The sequence below is a fragment of the Lissotriton vulgaris genome, unplaced genomic scaffold (assembly GCF_964263255.1).
Source record: "Lissotriton vulgaris unplaced genomic scaffold, aLisVul1.2 SCAFFOLD_241, whole genome shotgun sequence".
Taxonomy (NCBI): domain Eukaryota; kingdom Metazoa; phylum Chordata; class Amphibia; order Caudata; family Salamandridae; genus Lissotriton; species Lissotriton vulgaris.
In genome coordinates this window covers 305,925-329,809 of record NW_028252742.1, presented here as the reverse complement: position 1 = coordinate 329,809, position 23,885 = coordinate 305,925, and the positions used below count along the sequence as shown (strand labels likewise).

General features: G+C 49.1%; 1 protein-coding gene across 2 annotated transcripts in view; it reads right to left on the bottom strand.

Annotated features, from left to right (window-relative positions):
- Nucleotides 1-318: 318 nt before the first annotated feature.
- Nucleotides 319-23,885, bottom strand: part of LOC147662037 (uncharacterized) — a 205,632-nt gene continuing 182,065 nt past the window's right edge. For both annotated transcript variants that reach the window (XM_086951165.1, XM_086951166.1), the window contains one exon: nt 319-2,043. In XM_086951165.1, coding sequence (XP_086807291.1) covers nt 1,295-2,043 — 749 coding nt within the window. In that variant the 3' untranslated portion in view covers nt 319-1,294. The remainder of the gene's footprint in view (nt 2,044-23,885) is intronic.

Below are 23,885 nucleotides of genomic sequence, written 5' to 3'. Positions count from 1 at the left end.
GCCTATTTTTTACTTATGGCACTGCTTTTGTATTTTACCGTGGGACTCCCATCTCGACGACGGGGAATGATTCAGGCATGTGAAACTATGACAGATACCCCAATACTGGATAAAGACTGGACATCAGATGGTAATAGCAATTTAAATAGTAAGGTGGACATCAGCCACCTGGACAATCCTGCAAAAATTTGACACTTTGGTCTGTTCATGTATTCAAACTGTAGGGCATGCAGCAAACATGTCCTGTGATTGTATGAAATTAGTATAATACTAGAATGAGATAATGAAACACAATTCCATGTTGGGTTACACTTTAAAAAAATAAAAATGGATTTATATAATTTAATTGATAACTTTCAAATAACACTTTTACACTGCTGTCAAACAAACTAATGAAGTTACATTGAGATTTAACAGAGGCTAAGAAGCAGGTGCCAAAAGCTTGGAAAAAATTGGAGGTTCTGATATTCAATCTAAATATGATGATTGTATGCGTAAAAGGAAAGATGGCTTAGATAGCTATGGACTCGTCTGACATGAGCTCAATCACCTGTTTGGTTAGTCATGTATCAGGAAGCTGTATAATGTCCCACTTGAGGTTTGTGGACAGTTTGTGTTGCAGTCTATTGCAGCCCTTTTATTATCTCATATCTTTTATTCAGGGAAAACTAGTATGGTCTCCTGAAGGGGGTTGTAACACCTAATATTCAGAGTCAGTATCAGGGTTCTCTATGAACAGCCTATGGATGCAACAGTATACACTACTGCATTGTTCTCTTTGAAATCTGTACCTCAATAAAACTACTTTACAAAAAATATGAAAAAATTGGAAAAGGGTTCGAGGATACCAGAGACAGAAGCCACCCTCTACATAATACATTTAGAAAAGGAAACTCTATTGAAACACTGTTTTTTGACCAAGTGAATAGGTCAAAGGTACAATACTTATTTTTTGCTTGGCAGTGGAGGTGATGGGTTTGCGGTACATTGCATTTTCTGATCTTGGTTCATTCTTCCACAAAATATAATAGTAAGAGCAAATATTTTTCCTTTACATACATTTTCACTTCATTCTTCACAAGCTGAATTATTGTAAATAATAACGTTTTTTCTTATGTTGTTCACAGGCATTTTATGAAACCATTTAGAAAATACTATATATAGTTTTTCCTACCCAATGTTTACGATCTTTAGTTTTATTAGGTATATGTACTTTTCATATACATTAAAAATAAATATATTTGAAAACTTTGTAGTATATTCTGAATTACTAATAGCAGAGCATCCATTTCTGTTAACCTTCTGTTGCCCAGGTCACACTTTCCAGCTCTCTGACATGTATTTGTTCATGTCTCTTTAGGTTTGAGGAATCAATGAATCGTCTCTCACATACATTACATACATAAGGCTTCTCTCCTGTGTGCAGTCGTTGATGTTTAACAAGGTGTGGCAACTGTCTGAAATCTTTTCCACACTGAATACATGTATATGGCTTTTCTCCTGTATGAACTCGCTGATGAATTATCAGCGATTGTGACTTTCTAAAACTCTTCCCACATTCTCTACATATGTATGGTCTCCCCTCAACATATTTACCTTGATCTGTGTGCAAGTTTGTTGATTCAATGAACTTCTTTTGGCATTCACTACATATATTTAGTCGCTCACCCTTGCTAGTTTGATGATGTTCGCTGTTACTTGGTGACCGGCTACAAAAATTTCCACATTGACTACAAATATACATTTCCAATCCTGTGTCCATTTCCTGATGTAGAGGTTCTGAATCTTTAGAACTCGTGACATATTCAGTCTTGGTATATGGTCTATGTTCTTGTTTGGAAGCCACAGGACATGACCTTTGAGCCATGCTGCTGCGATATTCAGCCCATGCATTTAAGGTGTCTTCTGCTTTGATCCTATGATGGCTATTGACATCTGCTTTATAACCGCACCTTCTTCCCTTTTCGCTGCGCATGGATGTGGCATTGTTCTCCCTGTTGCTTGCTTGCTGCTGATCAATAGAGGGCAACGTCTGGGTAACAGCTAAAGGTGGGACAATAAAAACATTCAATTCACCACAACATTTTCTGATGTAAATAAATCACACAGATGTATTAACTACAGGTTATAACAATACACTACAGCTCCAAGTTGTGAGACCCAGAAAGTGCGGCTATAGTTGAAAATGTTGCATTTAGTTACAAACACTGCTTGGAGCTTCTTAGGGCTGGCCATGAGACAGCTTTAGCTATCAGCCACCTTCATATCATCTATAAAAAATAATACATTACAATATAAAATATACTCAAAGTGATCCAATAAAAAGCACTATTATTATTATTATTATACATGATTGACTTTGAGTCAGCTCCTTCAGGCATTACTTTGATGAAGTGTCAATTATATCCTAGATCAGTCCATAGTTATGATGCGCAGAGTGGGGCTATGGGTCAGCCCCCTTCAGCCATTAGCTTTGTTCTCTGTGCCATTCATATCTTCTTTGATCAGCCTACAGACATCCTCTTGGTAGTTGGTGCATCATGCAGTGTGAGTGACAGAATTCTGACTGGTTACATCAGTCTCTATCTGAGCTTTAGCGATTATGAGAAATTGCACTTTAACTAGTGTGCTATTCATTAAAAGGGCTGTCTACACAAGATTGTGAGGCAAGTCACCACATCTAAGATAGGTCGTGATTTTATTCTGCCACAAACCTTGCTCTACGCCGTTGGTCCTACCTGCCTTCTGCCTCCAGCTTGGGTCCTTCATGCCTTTTCGGCCGCAGCACATCGACAGCCTGCTGACTCAGACGCGGGCGGAAGAAGGAAACTACCACTCCCATAGTGGCGCACTCTGACTACATCATTTGAAGCGCCAGGAGGCGCTTAAAACACTCTCCGGCCTCCCGCAGCGCGGGACGCCCGCGGTGGGCCGTCCACGCCCATCAGAGCCCGGAGGAGGCCGGGCTGGGCCACATTATTGACATTTTATCATCGAACTGTAAGTTGTGACTCTTTGTGACTTTTTGTCTGGGCCTGAAGGCGAGCTGGGGTGTTGCCACTGATTGGCTTAGGGGCACTTAGATCACTATGAGTAAAATGAAGGTTGGGGATAGGGTGGTGGGCACTCTATATGCTTTTTTAAACAGAGCCGAATCGGTCTTAATACATGAGATACAGGCAACAGAGCGTAGGCTCTCACTTGAACCAATACCATCTAGGGGAGGCTCTTTGCCTAGTGCCCAGATACCCCTTTCCCAGTCTATTGTTGAATTGGAACTCGCTTGTGATACAACTCCTCCAAGGCTACCAGGTTTTATGCATACGCCCCCCTCCTTGGGTACCCCGCTAATCCAGCATAGTTTACAGAGCCCTGCCATGGTGAAGACTAGGGGGAAGAAAGCTTCAGGGGGGACAGGAGCCGAACCGCCCACTAAAAAAGGAAAGGTCGTGGCACATCCAAACAAAACCCATTGTCTGCCATTAATGAATCTAGTGGGGTTTATGTTTTTGGAAACCCGGGTGAAAATACCGCAGGCCCTAACCCCGCTGCCCACTCAAATATTCAGCTCAATCAAGAAGATTTGTGTTCCCTATTAAAAGAGCAAGTAGCAGCCCTCATTGATCCTATAATTAAGAAATTAGACTCAGTTGATGCCAGGCTTAATAAAATTGAACAATGTTTAGCTAGCAGCATCCAAAGGGATCCTGAACAACCCACCATACAGGCTAATGGGGAGGTCCAATGTAGCTCATTGGGGCTGTACATAACATACAGCGGGGAAACCAGTCAAATGCCCAGCGACCAGTGTAGTCTATCCCCCCCCCCCTACTAGTGCCAATAATGGTAGTATTCTTCCCTTGACACAGCAGTGTGGGGCAGATGTTAACAGAAGACAGGATGAGCAAGGTGTAGAAGGGGGCTCAGCTATGTTACCTAGTCTCCATCCTCCCCCAGAAGCCACACCCTATACGTTCATCCTAGCGAATGTACTCCCTCTCCCCCTGGGTACTCAAGAGCATTGGTCAATGCTAATAAAAAGGCCCTCCAATTCCTGAGTAAGAAGACAGGGATTCGACACAAACTTTTTGACGAGTTTAAAATGGTACAACGCATTAATTGGGTATGTGTTATAGAAAGAGTGGTCCCAGACCTACATTCAGTAAAAATCTTAAACCAAATTACTTATGAAACACTATTGTTTATTCAGATAGTGTAAATACGTTTTTCACTGTATTTTTTTCATTTTAGGGGTGTATATACATATATGAGCGTACCGATCATTGTACGAGTAATAGTTTGTTCCTGACTCGGTCGCTGTAAAGGAAGGAAGGAGCATGTCAGACCGCGTCGAGTACGAACTATATTAGTGGGCTCGATGGAATAGATGAAATCACAAGGGGGCATCTCTTACCTAAGGGCACGGGTCAGGCTACTTCATACCCGGCGTTGAATTAGTTCTTCCGATTCAGCCATATAGTTCTCCTTCAATGTGCAATTACTTTGGACTTTGGAAATGCTGTATTCCACCCTATACCCTGTGATAATTACCTGGTCCGGCCAATATACTATAATACTATAATTATATCAGTCCAGCTGTCCTCATCAGGAACACCAACATGATTACCAGAATTATCTCTCATCTCACTCTCAAGGCAAGAATTGCAATTTCGACATTAATGGAGCTACCCTGGTTATTACTGACAATTTAATTTAAATTTATTTTTAATTCCAAATGGTGCAAATAATGCATTACAAAGGCCACCTTCCCCGATACTTGAACGCCGTATCAAACGCGTCCCGTTAACCATGACAACCAGCGTAGGCTTTCTTCTATTGCCCTCGCGGTCACATGGTGCGGAAGCGTTTTTATCGCAACCCCCGGTTAACTCGTGCGCCACTCTTTTCAATTGCCACGGGAGTTGCAGGATGCCGGGCATTAAGTAGCCTGACCCGCGCCCTTAGGTAAGAGATGCCCCCTTGTGATTTCATCTATTCCATCGAGCCCACTAATATAGTTCGTACTCGACGCTGTCTGACATGCTCCTTCCTTCCTTTACAGCGACCGAGTCAGGAACAAACTATTACTCGTGCAATGATCGGTACGCTCATATACAGGTAACGGCCTTAATTCTGTTTCCTGAAAATTGTGAACATCCAAATAATTTTAATTTAATTTATCTTACAAGCCAAAATTATCCTACTCCTCTTTAGATTGTCTACCCATGAGGAGCCCCGGCCTCAGGACCAATCTTAGAGTGCTCCAGCCAATCCTCATCTAAAAGAATCTAGCAACTTTAGACACTCTGACTCTTTATCAGGTAATTGTACCGATAAGGTGCCGTTAGCCCCCCCAGCATAATTATCAAAAGTATCTGATTCTAGCTATTGTATTTGTCTAGTCATTTCTGTAGGAATGACCTTGTTAATCACGTATTCCGTCTCACGACAGACCATTAAATGATCTGAACACAAGGTAATTCTATGAATTCTGTGCATGTATTAACAGCTTGATGTTTTGACGTCTCCCACTAATATGCCGTGACCCTTTCAACCTTATCTAGCTATGTCACCTGAGACTCATCCTTAGTCATATGCCGCACTTTTGAATGATTGCAAATTATCATTTACCAGTGATCCTGTACCGACATAAATTAGCCTGCCACTCCATCTTAAGGTCCTCTGGGACCAACCATTGGATCTACCAATGTATGTTGTAATTTTATGTACCTCTGTGTAAATAGTCATCATTTAGTGCTCACTAAGTAATCCCTTTCAAATACCTTTCTCCCTTAGGAACGGCCCACCAAAAAAAAACCCCACCCTCTCACTGTCCTGAAGAAGACCCGCCATGTAAGGGGTAGTATCCCTACAATGAGGGTCGAAACGTCGACTATCAGCCGCAGCACATGATCGGAGTGTGACTTAGTACACCTGTCATTTATGATGCCATACTAATGTTATATATGATTTTTGATTAATTCCGGTTAGGCTCTCCATGGAAGCCATTTTCAATTGTTGGAAGCAATTTACAATTGGATTGTCACTTGAACCTACCCACACCTTCCCAACACTGCACCACCCCTTCCCCCCTTTCCTGTACAGTGGGCACTGTTAAGATGTGTATTAATTATTTATATGTATATACACTCCTAAAATGAAAAAAATACAGTGAAAAACGTATTTACACTATCTGAATAAACAATAGTGTTTCATAAATAATTTGGTTTAAGATTTTTACTGAATGTAAAGTAATCCCATTAGGTCTGGGACCACTCTTTCTATAACACATAACTACCCAGGTCCCTTGCCTACCGGGTTGACCCTCTTACTGTAATCGCATTAATTGGGTAGGCCACTCATTTAAATCTATGGCTGGTGGCTGTGTGGTATTGAGCTTCAGGTCACCCCCCTTGGTCCGTTATATCTTAGAGCTGGCTGGGCGCTTCCCCCCTGTTGCAGAGGAAATAAGATTACTCCCCTTAGGGATCTTCTATAATCGATGGGCGACACTCAGAAATAGGGAAGCACGGGCCCCCCAAGGGGTCTACAATAGGTTAGACTTCCCCATTCAGACCAACAATCGCTCCGAGTCGCTGTCAACACTCGAAGATATAGACTGACTGAGAGGGAGTGATGTCGTAAAGCGGGCTTTAGGTAGTGGGGTCAATATGATGGTAGTTGGGAATTTACCAACTGGCACCAGTAGTAATCAGGGATGTGGGTGTTCCCCCCCTCGGATATACTGATAACTGGCTTAGAAAATGTACGCCCGGGAAGCGAACTGTAGGATATTCCCATCGATCCTGAGGAACAACCTCTTTTAAGATCCCTTAGCTTAGGTCAACAATTAACAATGGAACCAAATATAAATGAGGTATTGATTTCCACTGGGAACGAAGGCCCGAGTCCCTCGAGACCATTTATGACACTATCCTCTTGGAATATAGCAGGCATTGAAGCGAAAACAATGTCTTCAGATTGGTCTGCGTACATAGAGTGCATGGATGTATGGGTATTCCAGGAGACATGGTCTGTAGAAGGAGTTTTCCATGTAGGTTATCTAAACTTCTTTAAAGCAGCCACAAGGGGAGAAAGAGGTAGACCAGTAGGAGGGTTGACTTGTTGGGTTCGGCAATTTGAGGGGGTCAGGGTAGACGAGGTTCATATTGATAGCCCTGACATTTTGGCCTTAAGGGTCAGCTCAACAAAGGGCCTCGATATAATCATTTATAATGTGTACTCGAGGGGCCAATCTGGTGGCAGGAGTTCCAGTGTTATTACAAATTTAGAAAACCACATGTCCCAGGAGGTTAACACTAGCAGACAGATCATTGCAGGTGATTTCACTACTACCTTCGAACCCCTGGACTTTGAAGATGGAAGGCTCAGTAAAGACGCAGATGCATTATGGGGCGTCCCTCATTTGGATCTTCAACCCATAAGGAAATGGGCTGAGGCCGCCTTTCAATTGAAGGGGTTGTGTTTGGAATGGGGCCTGAGGGAGGTTAATGGCAGGACGAAGTCCGATAGACAGGGTGCTGTGACCTTTGATAATGGTAGGTTTAACAGCTGCACTGATTATATACTTGTCAATGCGGAGCTGTGGCCCTTAGTCTTAGATATGGAGGTACAAAGTAGACCTGAAAGCGACCACAATCCCCTGGTTTTTAAAATTAACAATAGAGGTTTTTTAGCTCTTCTCAGAGGGAAGGTGATGGTTGCCCTAACATGCTAACTATTTCTAATGACTTAAGAAGGGTCTGGTGGCCGTGGATAGCCGCTAATGAAAGGGATGTTGTGCACTTCAGGGCTATGGTTTTGAGGTCCTTGGATAAACTTTCGGCCTGTGAGTCCCAGGAGGTGCTAAATGCTAACATATTGGGTGTTCATAATGAACTCTTTATTGGGTTGAAAGGGTTTTTCACTAAGACTAACCCGCGTAAAAAGATCACCCCGCTTAAGCCAAGCTTGTGGTACAATAACACGTGCAGACTTGCCCATGAAGCACTGGTGGAAGCTATAAAATCGAGATTCCCAGGGTTCCATCAAGCAGTGCAGAGCTAATTATAAAACAACACTAAGACAAGCTAAGAGAGACTGGGATGAGGATCGATGGAAGGATCTGTTACATACCTGTAATGGGAGAAACATGGTCCAATTCTGGGAACTACTTAAGTGGGGGAATAGGCCGGAGGCAAAAACCCTGAGTAACCACGTTGAACCCCAGCAATGGGTGTTATTTTTTGAAGCACAGTTTAGGGCGCCACATAGTAGCAATGAAGCCGCCCGCCTATTCAAATTGATAGTCCACTGGAGTTTACAAATAGTGAGGTGGAGTCTGTGTTGAAAATAATCCCGAGTGGGAAGGCTCCAGGGCCTGACTGTATTCCAGCCGATTTATTCAAGCAGGATCATGAGTTATGGGTCCCATATGTAAAGCTATTAGTTAACGCTATTGCTTGTGGAGCTCCGATCCCTGCATCCTGGTCCGGAGCAGAGATTATACTGATCTACAAGAAGGGAGACCGCTCTGCTCCGGCCAACTACAGACCCATCAGTTTAATTGATAATGTGCAAAAGATTGCTGCACGATTGATATTGGGCAGGATACATGGATGGTTGACTGAAGCGGACATTTTGTCACCCTTACTGGCAGGGTTTCGGTCTCACATAGGTACCCTGGACCAAGCCTTTAGATTTGTATTAATTTATTGGAAGGAGGTTACCTTAGGCGGGGGTATGCTTTTTGCAGCATTTGTGGACTTAAAATCCGCCTTCATCTTGTCCCAAGGGTAAAGTTGTGGGAAGTATTAATGAAAATCAGGATGCCCAAAGAGTTGGTTGCCATTTTGGTCAAATTGCATGGACGTACCAATGCGCAGGTTCGTTGGGGCAAACCAGGTGAGGTCACCGAAAAGTTTCAGGTGAACAAAGGCGTCCGTCAGGGGTGTGTGTTGGCTCCCACCCTGTTTTCTTTATTTATTAATGGGGTGGTCCAGTATTTTACGAACCACTCAACGGATGCGCCAATGTTAGCTGGCATGAAAGTGCCTCTGCTCATGTTCGCGGACGACACCTTGTTAACCCCTTCGATGCTCATGACGGAACGGTTCCGTCATGAGCATCAGTTGAGCTGTGCTTATGACGGAACCGTTCCGTCATGACCACACCCATTAACATTGGGGCCCAGCACAGGAGGTAAATCTGGGCAGCAGCCAAGGTGTTAATATCCAAATGAGACAGCGATTGCAGCTGGCACTGTCTTGTTTTGAGGTGTTTTGCCGCAAACATGAGCTTGTGGTCAACGTAGGGAAAACCAAGTTCATGGTGCTCAATTGGTCAAAGTCAGTAAAAGCACGCGTCTTTATGGATGGCGTACCCTTGGAGCAGACAGATGTTTTTATCTACTTAGGTGTCACATTTAACACTTTAGGAGCGTCGAACGTTCAGCGCCTAGTGCTGAACGTTCGAATAACGGGTGCGGCCCCGTCGGCCAACGGTCGTGCGCAGTACTGGCAAGGTAGTGCTCGCGACGACCGTTGGCCGACGGCAGCATTTAAAGGGTTAACGATAAATTGAGTTGGAAGCCCCAAGTAGACATCCTAGCGCTGGGGCCCCCCAGAGAACGTGAACACGCCTTAGGATCACCCGAGGGGTACTTGCAGGGATCCCTCTTGCCCTTGGCCGAGCCTGTCCCCTGGCACGGCACACTCGGTCGCAATGGGCACTACCAGCGAGGACTGTGGGATCCGGAGGTGCGGGAACTGTGAGGTGCGGTGTGGGCCCCGCAGATGCGATCTCCCAGTTTGGTGACCTGAGAGCGGTGGCCCAGAGTCACTCGAACACAATCCGTGGAGGCCGGAAGGGAGGGGGCGTCCCAGCTCTACAGGCCCGGCCCTCAGGAGCTATGGCGGGCAGGGCCCGTAAAGATAAACCAGGCAAGGACGGCCTGTCCAAAGGCACATCGACTACTACGCCGCCAGGAACAAGCAAGTCGCCCCAGCAACAAAGGCCTTCATGAAGGAACTGTTTTCTGCCATCAAGGACGACATTTCAGAGCTGCCCGCGCAACTAGCGTCAGATCTTCGTGAGGCGCGGAGGGATGTGGACGACATGGGGGCAAAAGGGTGGCAACATTGGAGGAACACGACTTGGGGATGGCACAGGATGTCCACCGACTCCAGCAGGATGTGCTCCACCTCTCGGAGCAGAACCTGGACCTCCAGGCGCATGCCGAAGACCTGGAAAACCGTTCCCGCCGGAATAACATCCGTATTCGAGTGGTGCCTTGGTCCGGAGAAGGCGCTGATCTGCGAGAATATGTAGAAAGCCTCTTTAAACACGTCTTGGGCGAGGAGGATCTCCAGACCAAACGCATGGACAGGGTCCACCGAGTTGGCCTACCTAGGGGCCCAACATCGCCACCCCCGACATAATGGTCTGTGTCCACGACCTTCAACTCAAGGAACGCATACTCCGGAGGGCCCGGGAGGGTGGACCCCTGCAATTCCGTGAGCACCATCCCCAGTTATTCCAAGACCTGGCAGCGTCGACGTTGCAGAAGCGCAGAGAGTTCCGCCCAGTCACTAACCTCTTGCGGGACCAGAAGGTGGCCTACTCGTGGGGTCACCCCTTTCGTCTCATCTTTCGCTGGAAGAACAAGCTTGTCCAAGTAAGATCTCTCACGGCAGCCATGGAATTGCTGGAGTTGGAGGACTCCGCGACGGCCCCAGAGACAGCAGTCCCCCTACGCGACATAGTCAACGCTCCCCGGCCTGGCAGAGGGTTGGCCGGGCCGTACCCAGGGGGAAACCAGACACGTCAGCTAGCCTCCATGAACGGGGGGCAGCAGTCGCCTCTGTGGCATTGGTGACGGAGGCAACCCCACAAGACGATCCCTCAGCCGAGTGAGACTCTGGGCAATGGTGAAGCCGGCGTCGGAGGGACGCGGAACACTCCACAAGGTACTTTGTCTTTTCCAGGTACACGACCCAGTAGTGCCTTCGGGCCTATGGTTGACGGTGTCCGAGAGACTCAACCCCTATGGTCCACTTCAGGGGCCTCTCCGGGAGGGGCCCGCTGGCCAGAACAGTTGGTTTTGTGGAGCGGGGTGCAGGGGAGGCGGGCTGTTGGGGTTGGGGGGAGGGGAGGGAAGGGGGGGAAGTGGTGGTAGCTGGGGGGGGACTCTCGTTATGTTTCTTGCTGTTGAAATACGACTTGTGTGGCTGCGCCGAATGGTTGACGGAGGTGGAATGGTTTGCGGTTTATTCTTGGCTCGGGGGTGGAGGACTAGACGAGCCCGTAGACCCCATAGCATGCACGAGGTATCCCCGCTCCTAAGATGCCACTCACCTTAGGGACTTGGAACGTGAAGGGGCTAAACTCCCCACAAAAGCGCCAGAAAGTCTGGAAGTACATTATGGACCATCACTTGGATGTGGTGGGGCTACAAGAAACCCATTTGTCTCGGAAGGACGACTCCCGCCTCAAGCATAAACAGTTTCCCCTCATATATAGGTCCTCTGCCCCCACGAAGCATAAGGGGGTGGCCCTTATGTTCCGGGCGAGCCTGCACTTCCAGCCCACGGGAGTGCTTACTGACAAGGAGGGGCGCTGGCTGGGGGTCAAGGGAATGCTTCGGGGTAGACTTTGTACATTCCTGGTCATCTATGCCCCCAATGTAGGTCAGAACGGGTTTGTACAGGGCCTGCTGAAGACAGTCCTAGATTTTGTGGAGGGTCCTCTAGTAGTAATGGGGGATTTTAACCTCGTTTGGCAGAGGGATATGGACAGCTCTCATCACCAGAGATCAGATACCGGCCTATTCTCCCCTGACACCCAACAAATGATCGCAGACATGGGGTTGGTGGATGGTTGGCGATCCTTGAACCCGCACTCCAGGGATTTTACTTTCTTCTCGCATGTTCACCGCTCATACTCACGCTTGGACCACTTCTTCCTTAGCCAATCTCTCCGGGGGGACCTGCGCGACGCCAAGATCTTCCCATTGTCCGTCTCAGATCATAGCCTGGTTGCTATTTGCCTACATTGGGAAGCCCTGGATGCCACCTACCGTAGATGGTACTCCCCTGCCTCTCTGACTCGCGAGGCAACCTCCTGCCAAGAGCTGAGAAAAGCTATAGCCGTTTTCTTTGAACTTAACGCTATAGGCGTCACGTCAATTTACATCACGTGGGACACCTTTAAAGCCTCTATCCGTGGCAGCTGTATAGCCCTCAACGCTGCCCAAACTACGAAGGAAAGAGCGGGAACAACTACAGGATGATCTTTCCTCGCTTGAACTCGCCCACAAGCAGAACCCATCCCGGGGGGCAGAGCGGCAGTTAGCGGCGGTTAGGGAGAAGCTTAGGGCCCACTATAATAACAGAGCTGAGCTCACGTTACTGAAGCTGCGACAATTCTCATACTCCCAAGGTAATAAGGTGGGGAAACACTTGGCCCGCCAACTCCGAGACAAGCGGGAGAAGGAGTATATTGGGGGCATATGTGATGGGCGGGGCTCCGTCATTCATCACGATAGTACCAAGGTGGGGCTCTTCGGAGACTTTTACGAGGCTCTCTACTCCGGGGATTCCCCCAACATCAGGGCACAGGAGACATACTTGAGGACGCTTCCGCTCCCTCAGGTGTTGGGGGAATGGAATGACCACCTAGTCGCCCCTTTCACCAGAGAGGTGGTCCTAGCGGCCATTAAAACCATGAAACCTCATAAGTCCCCAGGTTCTGACGGACTTACCGCGACCTTTTACAAAACTTTTGCCTCCGAATGGTGCGATTTTCTGGTCCAACTGTTCAATTGCATGGCTGCCGAAGGGGTGTCCCCCGGGTCTATGGCTGAAGCGTTAATCTGAGTTATCCCCAAACCTGGGAAGGACCCGTCGCTGTGTGCATCATATAGACCGATAGCCCTACTCAATCTTGACGCCAAGCTTTACTCGTCCATACTGGCAGGGAGATTACAGGACCTGCTGCCAGCTCTTATACACCCGGACCAGTCTGGCTTCATCAAGGGCAGACAAACCCACGACAACACCCGAAGGGTGGTACATCTCATCGAAAAAGCTAATAAGCTTAGGATCCCTGCTGTGCTAGTGGGTTTGGACACTGAAAAAGCATTTGACAGGGTGGATTGGAGCTTCCTGTTCCTCACCCTGACATCCTTTGGCTTTTCTCCCAAATTTTTAACGATGCTTAAGGCCAACTTCAGCGCCCCCCGCTCTAGGGTGGTAGTCAATGGCCATGTCTCCGCGCCCAGCTCCACTCCCGAGGCACGCGCCAGGGTTGCCCCCTCTCCCCCCTGCTTTTCGCCCTGAGTATAGAACCACTGGCGGTGGCAGTGAGGGAGGATCCGGATATCCATGGCCTTCCCTTCACTGGAGAATCACACAAGATCACCCTGTTTGCGGACGATGTCCTACTCTCCCTTTCAGACCCCGCCCACTCCTTACCCTACGCTCAGGGTGCCATGCTCCGCTTTGAAGAGGTGGCAGGCTTCAAGGTCAACTATGGGAAGTCCCAGGTCCTTAACCTCACTTTGCCCCCAATGGAGGCATTGCGTCTTCAATCTACCACGGCCTTATCGTGGTCTCACACCTCTATACAGTATCTGGGGATCCAACTGACTCCCACGGTTGAGAAGCTCTACTCCGCTAATTTCCCGCCGCTGCTTGCATCCATCCAGAAGACCCTAGCCCGGTGGAAACCGATGTTTATCTCCTGGCTTGGGCGCATACATGCGATCAAGATGACCCTTCTCCCTAAATTCCTACACCTCTTTCAAGCTTTTCCCATCACCCCTGATGGGGACTTCTTTAGACGGGTCAAAACGCAGATACTCCACTTTATCTGGCAGGGGGGTAGAGCCCGCTTCTCCTACGCTACCCTCCGTCGTCCAAGGAGGGAGGGTGGAACAGCCCTTCCTGACATGCACTTGTACTTTAAGGCAGCACAACTCCGCATCTTGGTAGAATGGTCCCAACGAGAATCGGAAAAGCATTGGCTGCATATGGACAGAAGTGTAGCAGGACGGTCGATATGGGACCTGGTGTGGAAACCCAAAAACGATAGGCCCAGGAATGCCTAGGTTAGCACCCCCACTAGCACTACCCTTAAGGTATGGGACTCAATCTCTGGTGATGACCGATGGACGACATTTCCTTCTCCCTTTACTCCTATACACTTTAATCCAGCCTTCCCCCCGGCAGCACATGAGGGGCCCTTTGACAAGTGGAGGGAGGGAGGATGTTTTGCCCTGACACACCTATTCCATGGCCACGCACCTCTCACATTTGACAATTGCATGCCGGACTACGGTATCCAACGATTCGAGCAGTACCACCACACTCAGCTATTGCACTGGGCCCTCTCCCCCCCGGTGAAGGATGCAGCCACCAGACCGCCTATAACTTTGAGTCCTTCCTTTTGAGGACCTCCACCATGCGAGGGACAATTTCCTTCTTGTATAGCCTTCTTCTGTCCACTACCATGTCCCCCAAACCTCGGTAAATGTCCATGTGGGAGGGAGTGATTGGACGTGATATCACTGAGGTACAGTGGTCCCGTCTGTGGTCTGACGTAGCGAAACACAACCATTCGATAGACCTCCGGGAGGCTCCCCTCAAAACGGTCATGGACTGGTATCTCTACCTGGCCAAGTTGAGACGGATCTTCCCGAGCTCCTCAGACAGATGTTGGCGAGGTTGTGGGCTGCTGGGGGACTTCCGCCATATTTGGCGGGACTGCCGCATCATCCGGCCTTACTGGGCGGAGATCTTGTCCCACATTAAAGAGATACTAGGCTATCCCATCGAGGACTCCATAGCTCATATACTGCTAGGCCTTCGAGACCCAGAGTTTGAGCATCAAACGAAAGCTGATAAGAGGATAATGCGGCTTTGCGAGGGGGCAGCTAAACTAACCCTCGCAGCGGCCTGGAAGCAGAAAGAGGCCCCCGGGATCTCACTCTGGCATGCAAGGCTGTGGAAGTTGCTGAGTGTGACATTTTTCTAGACGATTTAAAAAACTTTATATATCGTTGGGGCCCCCTGGTTCAGTTTCTCTCCAAGGGTCTTCCCTCTGCAGTCTGTCCCCCTAGTGTGCGGGCACTTCACTTGTTCCAACTATGATTGCCACCATCCTTTTTGGTTTTCTCCTTTTAAGACTACATGCTACCACCACTGGGGAGGGGGGCGGGAGGGGTAGGGGGGATTTACTTTTATGTTTATGCGAAGTCCCAGTCACAGGGGCCTTGCGGAGCTCTCCCTCAAGAGGTAGCCGCACCTTTCTACATGCTTCAGCACTTGTTATTATTCCTTGGCCTCTTCCATGATGTAGCTCTTACCCTTCCTTAGCAGTCGGCCTGGACGTGCCGCTACTGCGTATAGATTGAGACCGTTTTATTTGAGAGGGCCGTGGCACTGCTCGGAAATAGAGGTCCTCTTTTCACCCTGCTTTCATTTCTTGCCCCCTGCGTGGGAAGTTGTGCGGGACTGTCACATGTTTTTTCCTTTGTCTTTATCTATCAATAAAAACACCTTTGACAAAAAAAAAGTGGGAGACAAGCTCAACCACTCACATCAGTAATGACTCCATCAAAGTCCACTCCAATCTTCTTTCACCTGCTTAGCTGGTTCTTCTCTAGAGAATTCCTCTCCTTTTTTTTTTTTGGTGCAAAACATTTATTGAGCATTGTCAGGATTACACAGCGTCTCGCCAACAACCCGGAGGCCGGCGGCTATCAATGCATATATATAGGACAAGTAATGACAGAAGTGCATCAGTGCGAATACAAACGCGCCAAACAGTAGCATCCAAGTGACAAGTGCAGCGTCTACATAGCTAAATCAATGTGTCTTGCATTTTTTGTCAACATTAACATGTACAGTGTCTAGGTGAACCCGGGGGGGGGGGGGGGGGGGGCGGTGCAGGCCGGGCGCCAGAGCAGGCACATCAGTCCGTGGGAGGCATGCAGCCGGCAATGCTATGAGTCCACAAACACAGTAATGGTGTGTCCCATTACCGAAGGTATTAGGCCGGTAGACGCCTGGGCGATATCGTGGGAGTACGAGCAATCCACAGATGTTCTAGAAATGGGGAGGTGGGGGAGAGGGGGGACAATAAGCACATCATGCCAGACCGCAGCAGGTCAGTCCGGGACCTTCAACTCAGGACCAGAAAGCAACCCCGTAATGTCCCACCATCCTAACCTCAAGTGCTGTCATCTTCCAGTGGGTCAGTTATCAAATAACATTACAATGGGGCCCAAATGTCAGTAGGCCTAGAAGTAGGTGGCAGCAGTTCGGAATAAGTATGCAATTGTTCTTGGCAGTATACCATATCACTCATCAAATCCTTAAACTTGGGAGCCCTTCCTCTCCGCCACCTACAGGCCACCCTGCGTTTAGCCAGAAGCATAGCTAGTGCCACATATTTGCGGTGAGCCGCCTGGAGAGGTGCAACATACCCCAGTAGAGCCACCAATGGGGACGGGTCCACCGTCATGTTTATCATTTTGGACAGCGCTTGAAACACCTGGGTCCAGTAGCGGTCACCTCGGCACATCCCCATGCAAGGTGAAGGAAGTCAGCCCCAGGAGCCCCACACCTGTCGCATGTGTCCGTTGGCCTCAGCTGGAATCTGTGTAGGCGCGCTGGAGTGTGGTACAGTCTGTGTAGGAATTTATAGTGAATTATCCTATAACGGCTGTTAGAGGAAATGCGCTCGGTCTGTTGCAAGCAGAATTCCCATTGTTTATCGTAAGGGTCAAGGCTAGATCTTGTTCCCATTTGTGCCTAGCGGGCAGAGCAGTATAAGTCATGTTGGCACGGACAGATTTATAGAGTGTGGATACCAGTTTATTGGGATTGTCGTGAAGTAGTAGGTTCTGTAGGGGAAGAAGCACCGGGGGCTCGCAGGGGAAGTCAGGCGTGATGGCCTGTAGCCCGTGCCTGAGCCTAATATAGTAAAACAGGTCTAGAGGTGTCGGTTGTATGCCCTCGTATAACTGGTCCTTGGTACGGAAGGTGCCATTACGATACAGGTCCCCCCATGTAGTGACATGTATTCTTTTCAACAATTTTTGAAAGCCAGCCTCCTGTAGGAGCGGGAGCTGTGGGTGGTAGGTCAGTGGCAATAGTGGAGCATATAGGAAGTGTAAGTCGAGCTTCAAAGTAATGGAGTTCCACGCCGTCACAGTGCTAGACACCGTGTTAGGAGTCTTGTCTCTGCCTTCAATCTGGGAATAGAACGAGCCTTCAATGGGGTTCGGTGGGCCAACCAGTGTTCAGCCGCCAGTTGAGGCATATATCTCTGCTGACGCACCCAGAAGTACGCATAGTGGGCCTGAGCAGCCCGATAATAAAGCTCAAACTCCGGAACACGAAAGCCCCCTTGTGAGAATGGTCGAACCAGGATCTCCCACTTGAGCCTGGGTGTCTTCCCACCCCACACCAGTCGGAGCAATTCCGAGCGTAGCAGCCGAAAGAAATAGGGTCCGGGATGAAACGGAATGTTCAAAAAAAGGTACAAAAGCTGAGGGAGTATTACCATTTTAACTAATGAGGCCCTCCCAGCCATGGAAAGGGGGAGTGTGATCCACCTGGATATATTGTCACTTACCTTATCCATCACAGTGCCATAATTAGCACGAATCAGCTCTTCTCTATCTTTCTCTACATGTATACCCAAGTACTTAAAATCCCCTTCACACCAAGCAAGTGGGAACTCAAGCGGGAACTGACGTGTCGAGGCAGTAAGGGGGAAGATACATGACTTATTCCAGTTAATTTGGACTCCCGAAAGGGCACCAAACCGTATAAATTCCCTGAGTATGGGATGCAGGTTGTCGCCAGGGTGGCGAACATAAAGAGTGATATCATCAGCATACATAGAGATAAGTATTTTTCTCTGAAAACAGCGTAGTACACTATCTCGATGATGCTGCCCCGGTTTAGCAGCTAGGGGTTCAGTGGCTACAGCAAAGAGGAGTGGGGACAAGGGGCAGCCTTGCCTTGTCCCCCTGGAGATCGGGAAGTCCGGAGACAGTTTTCCATTGATGAGGACCCTGGCCACTGGACGTGTGTATAATAATAGAATCCAGGAAATAAATATAAGTGGGAATCCCATTCGCTCTAGAACTTTGAACACATAATCCCATTCGAGCGAGTCAAACGCCTTGGTGGCGTCTAAAAAAATGGCTGCCATTGGGAGGTCTTCGTGGACGGAGTCATAGACCGAGAAAAAGGTACGGAGATTGTGCGACGTCGCCCTACCAGGGACAAATCCGGCCTGGTCTGGAAGTATCAGATCAGGAAGTAGGAGGCTGATGCGCGCTGCAATCAATTTTGCAAGAATTTTCACGTCACAATTTAATAGGGATAACGGTCTATAGGAGTCGCAGCTAGTAGCGGATTTACCTGGCTTGAGTAGGGACGTAATAAGGGCAATTCTCATGGAGGCAGGGAGATGGCCCACCTCCAGCGTGTCTTCATAAACTTCCCGCAGTACTGGCACCATGAAGTCAATAAACGTTTTGTAGAATTCAATAGGGATGCCATCCAGCCCGGTGGCTTTACCCGATTTCATATGGATGATAGCCTCCCTGACCTCATCCAGTTCAAACGGGGCGCTCAAAAAGGCTCTCTGTGCGTCGCTCAACCACCCCAAGGACACATCCGCCAGATAATCGTCCAGTGTAAGTTCGCCAGTCCTGCTAGAGGAGTATAGCGTACCATAGTGTCGCACAAATTCGTTCAGGATTTGTGTGGTGTCTCTGAGTACTAGCCCTTCAGCAGTCTCAAGTTTTAGTATAACGGTTGGCGAGCGCATTAGCTTAACCGTTGCCGCCAGGGCCTTCCCAGGTCTCTCACCCTCTCCATATCGTCTGGCCACCCAGTACTTGTTCCTAAACTTCACCTCCCGAGCAGCCTCCTCGGAGTATTCCGACAGTTTTTCCCGTATGGCAGCGAGGGTTGCATTTTCAGGGTTAGCTCTGAGGCTGTTCTCTGCACTCCGTAGGTCAGATTCTAGAGTGCGTAATCTATTCAGTATGCTCTTGAGTACTCCCGAGCCTTTCGAAATACAGAGACCCCGGAGTGTGGCCTTAAAGGCGTCCCATATGGTCTCAACGTCCTGGACAGAGTCCTTATTACGTTTAAAGAAATCCAAACATTCATCCCGGAGTTCTTCCTGGAATTCCGAGTCTAATAACATAGAGGGTTGCATACGCCACGCTGTCACTGGGGGCTCCAGTTCAGAGCCGGACAATGTAATAAAGACGGGGGAGTGGTCGGAATATGTCCTGGGGAGGTGCGACGTGTGAACCAGCGCCGTGTACAGAGGAGGTCAGGAGGAAATAGTCGAGCCGAGCCCATGACTTAGCCTGCGCTGTGAAATGTGTACCTTCCTCCCTAGTCCCGCAGTGTGAACGCCAGGCGTCTATAAGATTATTACCGGCAATGGTTGCTCTAAGGACTTCTCGCCCGTTAGTGTAATGGTGGGGGGCGGGGTGTGACCTATCCAGGGGGGGGTGCAAGGTTGTATTGAAATCTCCCCCCCATTTGAGGTGTTGCGGTCCTGTCTCCACTATCGCAGCCCATAAAGCAGTAAAGTACTGTGGGTCATCTATGTTAGGCCCATAACAACACGCTAGTGTCACTGCCATATGCCCCAGTCTACCCCATAACAAGCAATACCAGCTCTGGAGCCAGCCAGCTGAAAAGGTGTAGTCTTCTTAACCAGAATGGCCGTACCTCGCGCATATGAGGAGTAATTAGCGAAGACCGTGTATGAAGCCCATCTACTTCCAAAGGCGCGCGATCTGTGGGGCGCAAAATGCGTTTCCTGTAGGAAAGCAATGTGAACGTTGTGGCGATCAAGGTAGCTCAATATTTGTCTCCTCTTCCTATGGTCCCCCAGCCCTCTCACATTCCAAGTAATCACATTTAAGCGTGTGTCACCCATGTATAAGCTCGAAAAAATGTATGCAGGATTAAAGCGTGTAGAACGGCCCAGTCATCGTCAGCAATAAACAGGCCATCGCCCAATCGAACCGGCCCAGTGACACCTATAGGGAGCAGGGAACTGAACACCGAGGGAGCACCCCCACCACCTGTGTCACGTCTCAGCCACAAACAACGCATATCACACCCATCCCGCCCCCTTATCCCCCGGCCATAACCAAGTCGCCCCCCACAGGGCAGAAAAGTGAGTTCAAGACACATTATGCACATGTTATAAACTGAACCCCAACAGTACCCCCAACACACCCCCTCTCCCGCCTCCCCCCCAAAAGTCCCAACAAAAGGACAGGACCTGAAGAAAGAAAAACATTTCTCAGCAATTAAGCATATAGGGCGAAACTTCCCGGCTCTTCTAAAGGGAGCCATACCCTGCCCAGTGCATTCTCGTTCCGCCAGGCAATCTGTCCACCACCCCCCACCCACTGAAGCTACCCCAACTCGCCAGTACCCCAGGCCCGCCCCCCACCCACATACCAAAACAAAGCAAGGAAACAACCAACAAAAAAGAATCAGAGTTAATGTTATTGGGGAACACACAGTAGGGGCCATCTGAGGTGCACGTTCTACCACCCCCAGTCCTCCCACTCCGTGCAAGTCCACCCCTAGGGTCTCCATCCGGAGTAGAGAGGGAGTAAGGGGGTGGGGGCCTGGCATACATTACCACCTGCAGTCCAACACCCGTCCATGGCACCCCAGGGGCAGCCGTAGCCACTGCAGAAAAGGATGGAACCCCCTGTGCAGAGAGGGATCGAGGACGATCCAGTTGAGTGCGGGATCAAGAACAATAGAAAGCCATCCGTTGATCATTCGGGACCAGATGCATTTACGTCTTCAGCGTCCGCAGGTCATCTATGTCGTTTAGGCAAAGTCTTAAGGTAGTCCTCGACCTGTTGGGGGTTGAGAAAGAAGTGCTGCGTGCCCTGGTGGGTGACTCGTAGTTTGGCCGGGTACAAGAGGGCATAGTCAATGTTCAGGTCCCGAAGCTTCCTCTTGACTGTAAGGAACTTTCGCCGTTGTTCTTGAACCACCGGGGTAAAGTCAGGGTATATGGAGAAGGGTACACCATCATACGTTAGGTTCTGGTTCGCACGGGCTGCTCGTAGCGCCGCATCGCGATCTCGATAGTTGAGCAGGCGCGCAATTATGGGTCGTGGCGGGGCTCCAGGTTTGGGCTGAGGTCCAAGGGAGCGATGAGCGCGCTCCACTATAAATTGAAAGAGCTTCTGCCCCCACTGCTGCAGTAAGTAGCCTCTCTATGTACAACTCCATCTTCCCCATGTTGGTCGACTCCGGAATGCCCGTGACGCGAATGTTGTTCCGCCGACTCCTAGCTTCCAACTCCTCATTTTTGGCGGCAATCACTCTTAACACATTGTCCATTCTAGCAAGTCGGGAGTCATGTGCCGCGGTGGTGTCGTCATTTTCTGATATCCGGCGTTCCACCTCAGTTATGCGCTCTTCATGCACATCCATCTTTTGGACTATCCCATCCATTCTAGAGGAAAATCTATCCACTTTGTCAACCACTGTTGCAAAGCCCTGGCGCATCTCTTGCAGCATGGTGGCTATATCTGGGGCCGGAGGGGTCGATGTCGAGGCCTCTGTAACCGGGCTCCGGGGTTGTGCTGTGTCCCCCGTGTGTCGTGTTGCCTTCTTCTGTGATGTGGGTTCAAACTGCAGCCTGGGTTGGCGATTGTCCGGCTTCCCCATGTCGGCAATGGGAAGTATAAAGCTGCCGCGTCTTGGCGCTATCCTCACTTCAGCTGGAGAGGAGCAAGTTAAAGGGATAGTATCTCTGCACTACTCAGTGTAGTGCAGTGGCGTCCCTGCTTCAAACATGGCACTAGGCAGCGGGGGAAGCGCGGCGGATGTCTTCAGGGCGGCCCACTGTGAGATGGAGCGCAGTTCGGGTGTATATTGGTATCCAGGTGAAAGGCGCAAGAACACCAGCCAAAGATGTAGAGCCTCGAGGTTACAGCCAGGAGCACCAAGCCGTTGGAGCTGCCAGCCCGTTGGAGTTGCGGAAAAAAATAGGGTATTGAGTCCGTGCACGGCAAGGGTATGGTCGAGCCGTTGGAAGACCCGGGCACCCTGCAGGTGTGCGCCGTCAGTCCAATATGGCGCTGGAAGATCACGCCTATCCCAACAGCTGAGGCGCGTTTAGCAGGGCGAAGCCAGCGGGAGCACCGCACCTCCTCTGTCCCCGCGCCGCATGCAGCGCTTACCTTGCGGACCTCTTCTGCCAATTCCCGATGCCGCTCCCACTGCCAGTACTGGCTGCGCCGCTCGTCAAGCTCGGTAGGCCTGCTGGCCTCGTGGCGAGCCACGGGCTCGCGTAGTTCCAGGAGCCGATTGCAGGCTCAGACGCGGTAAGGCACACGTCGGCCGGGGGTTCCGCAGGCTGCAACTCCGGAGTCCAAGGGGGTAGAGCCTCCAAAGTTGCACCGAGTGTGCAGTGGCACTCGCTGCCCCTCCGTGGGGATTTTCGGGCGGGTGAGAGCAGGGGAAAGAGGATCAATATCGGATATTTATGCCAGGCTGCTGGAGCCTCACGAAGGTGCGGCCATTCAGCTAGTGCGCCCTCTAGCGCCCCCCCCCCCCAAGCCCTCCCTTTCTCCCTTTATATCCCTCTTTGTCCTTTATGCCCCTGAAGCTACAGGAGGACAGCTGGTTTGACCAGAATAATCTCCTCTTGCCATTCGATACAAGTCGCTAGCAAAAAAAAGGCCTCAGTACACCCCCCTCCCCCTCCCCCCTGAAAGACAGCAGATTCCTCCTGTTTTGTTCTTCACCAAGTCCAGATGTGTCCTGAGAAGCTTAATGTGGGAAGCTTTTCTTATAGTGGTAATTAGCCAGTAGCTGGTGCTAAGTCATCACCCAATCCAAAGACAATTCCCACAATCCACTGGCTGCCCTTGTTTGCTTTACTGCAAATAATCACAGAACACCCTGCTATGGTGGATTCAAGAAGGCAGAATCCATATGCCTGCATGCAGAACACTGCATCCCCACCCAAGACCGGTTTTGTGTAGTGAAGAAACTCACATGAAAACCGACCCTGGCTGGTTCTAAGCTGGTGTCCCCTTCTGTGGTGAGTAGACATACCCTGGCCAAGAACAGAGCAGCTTTAAAGGCCCCTCTAACATCATAACACTTTTTACCATAAATATGCTACTCTGGAAGGCTCCTGGTCCTTTTCTGTAAAGGGTAATATGTTGTACTATCCACTCTCCTCTCCTACATTCAAGATAAAGCAGCCAGCAATTGCGTCTCTCTGTCTTCTTGCCGACAGGCTATATGGTCTTTTCTACCTTCCCAGAAAGATATTTCAAAATGTTGTAATGATGTAATTACTGTGTCTGGAGGAGTGAGAGCCTGGCAGAGCTTAATTCATTGCTGTCCATATTGTTAGCAAGACACAAATCAGTTTTCATAAAATTACTTTTGCAGTATAAGAAGCAAAATCTACATTCAGATAAGTATTACAAAACTGTGCAGATGGTTTTTGTAGGCATTTTGTAATGTGACTTATGGAGATTCTAACATCTGTCCAAAGGCAGGCTTTTACTATAAGAAAGAGCCATCACAATATAGCAGCCAGCAAAACAGCAGTTGCATCTTTTCAAGGCATAGGTACATCAGTCTCAATATTTAGCATGTCCCCCCTTTGCATATTATGCACTCAGCCTAGTGGGTCCAATGTTGCATAGGAGTGATTCAGCTAATGTTAAAAGTTGGCTGCTAGGCCATAACTTTACTTTGTTAAGTGCTGATGCTGTTTTTAGGCTAAAGCTATTTAGCACAACACTGATGCAGGTTTCTGACATTGATCACATGCAGCAC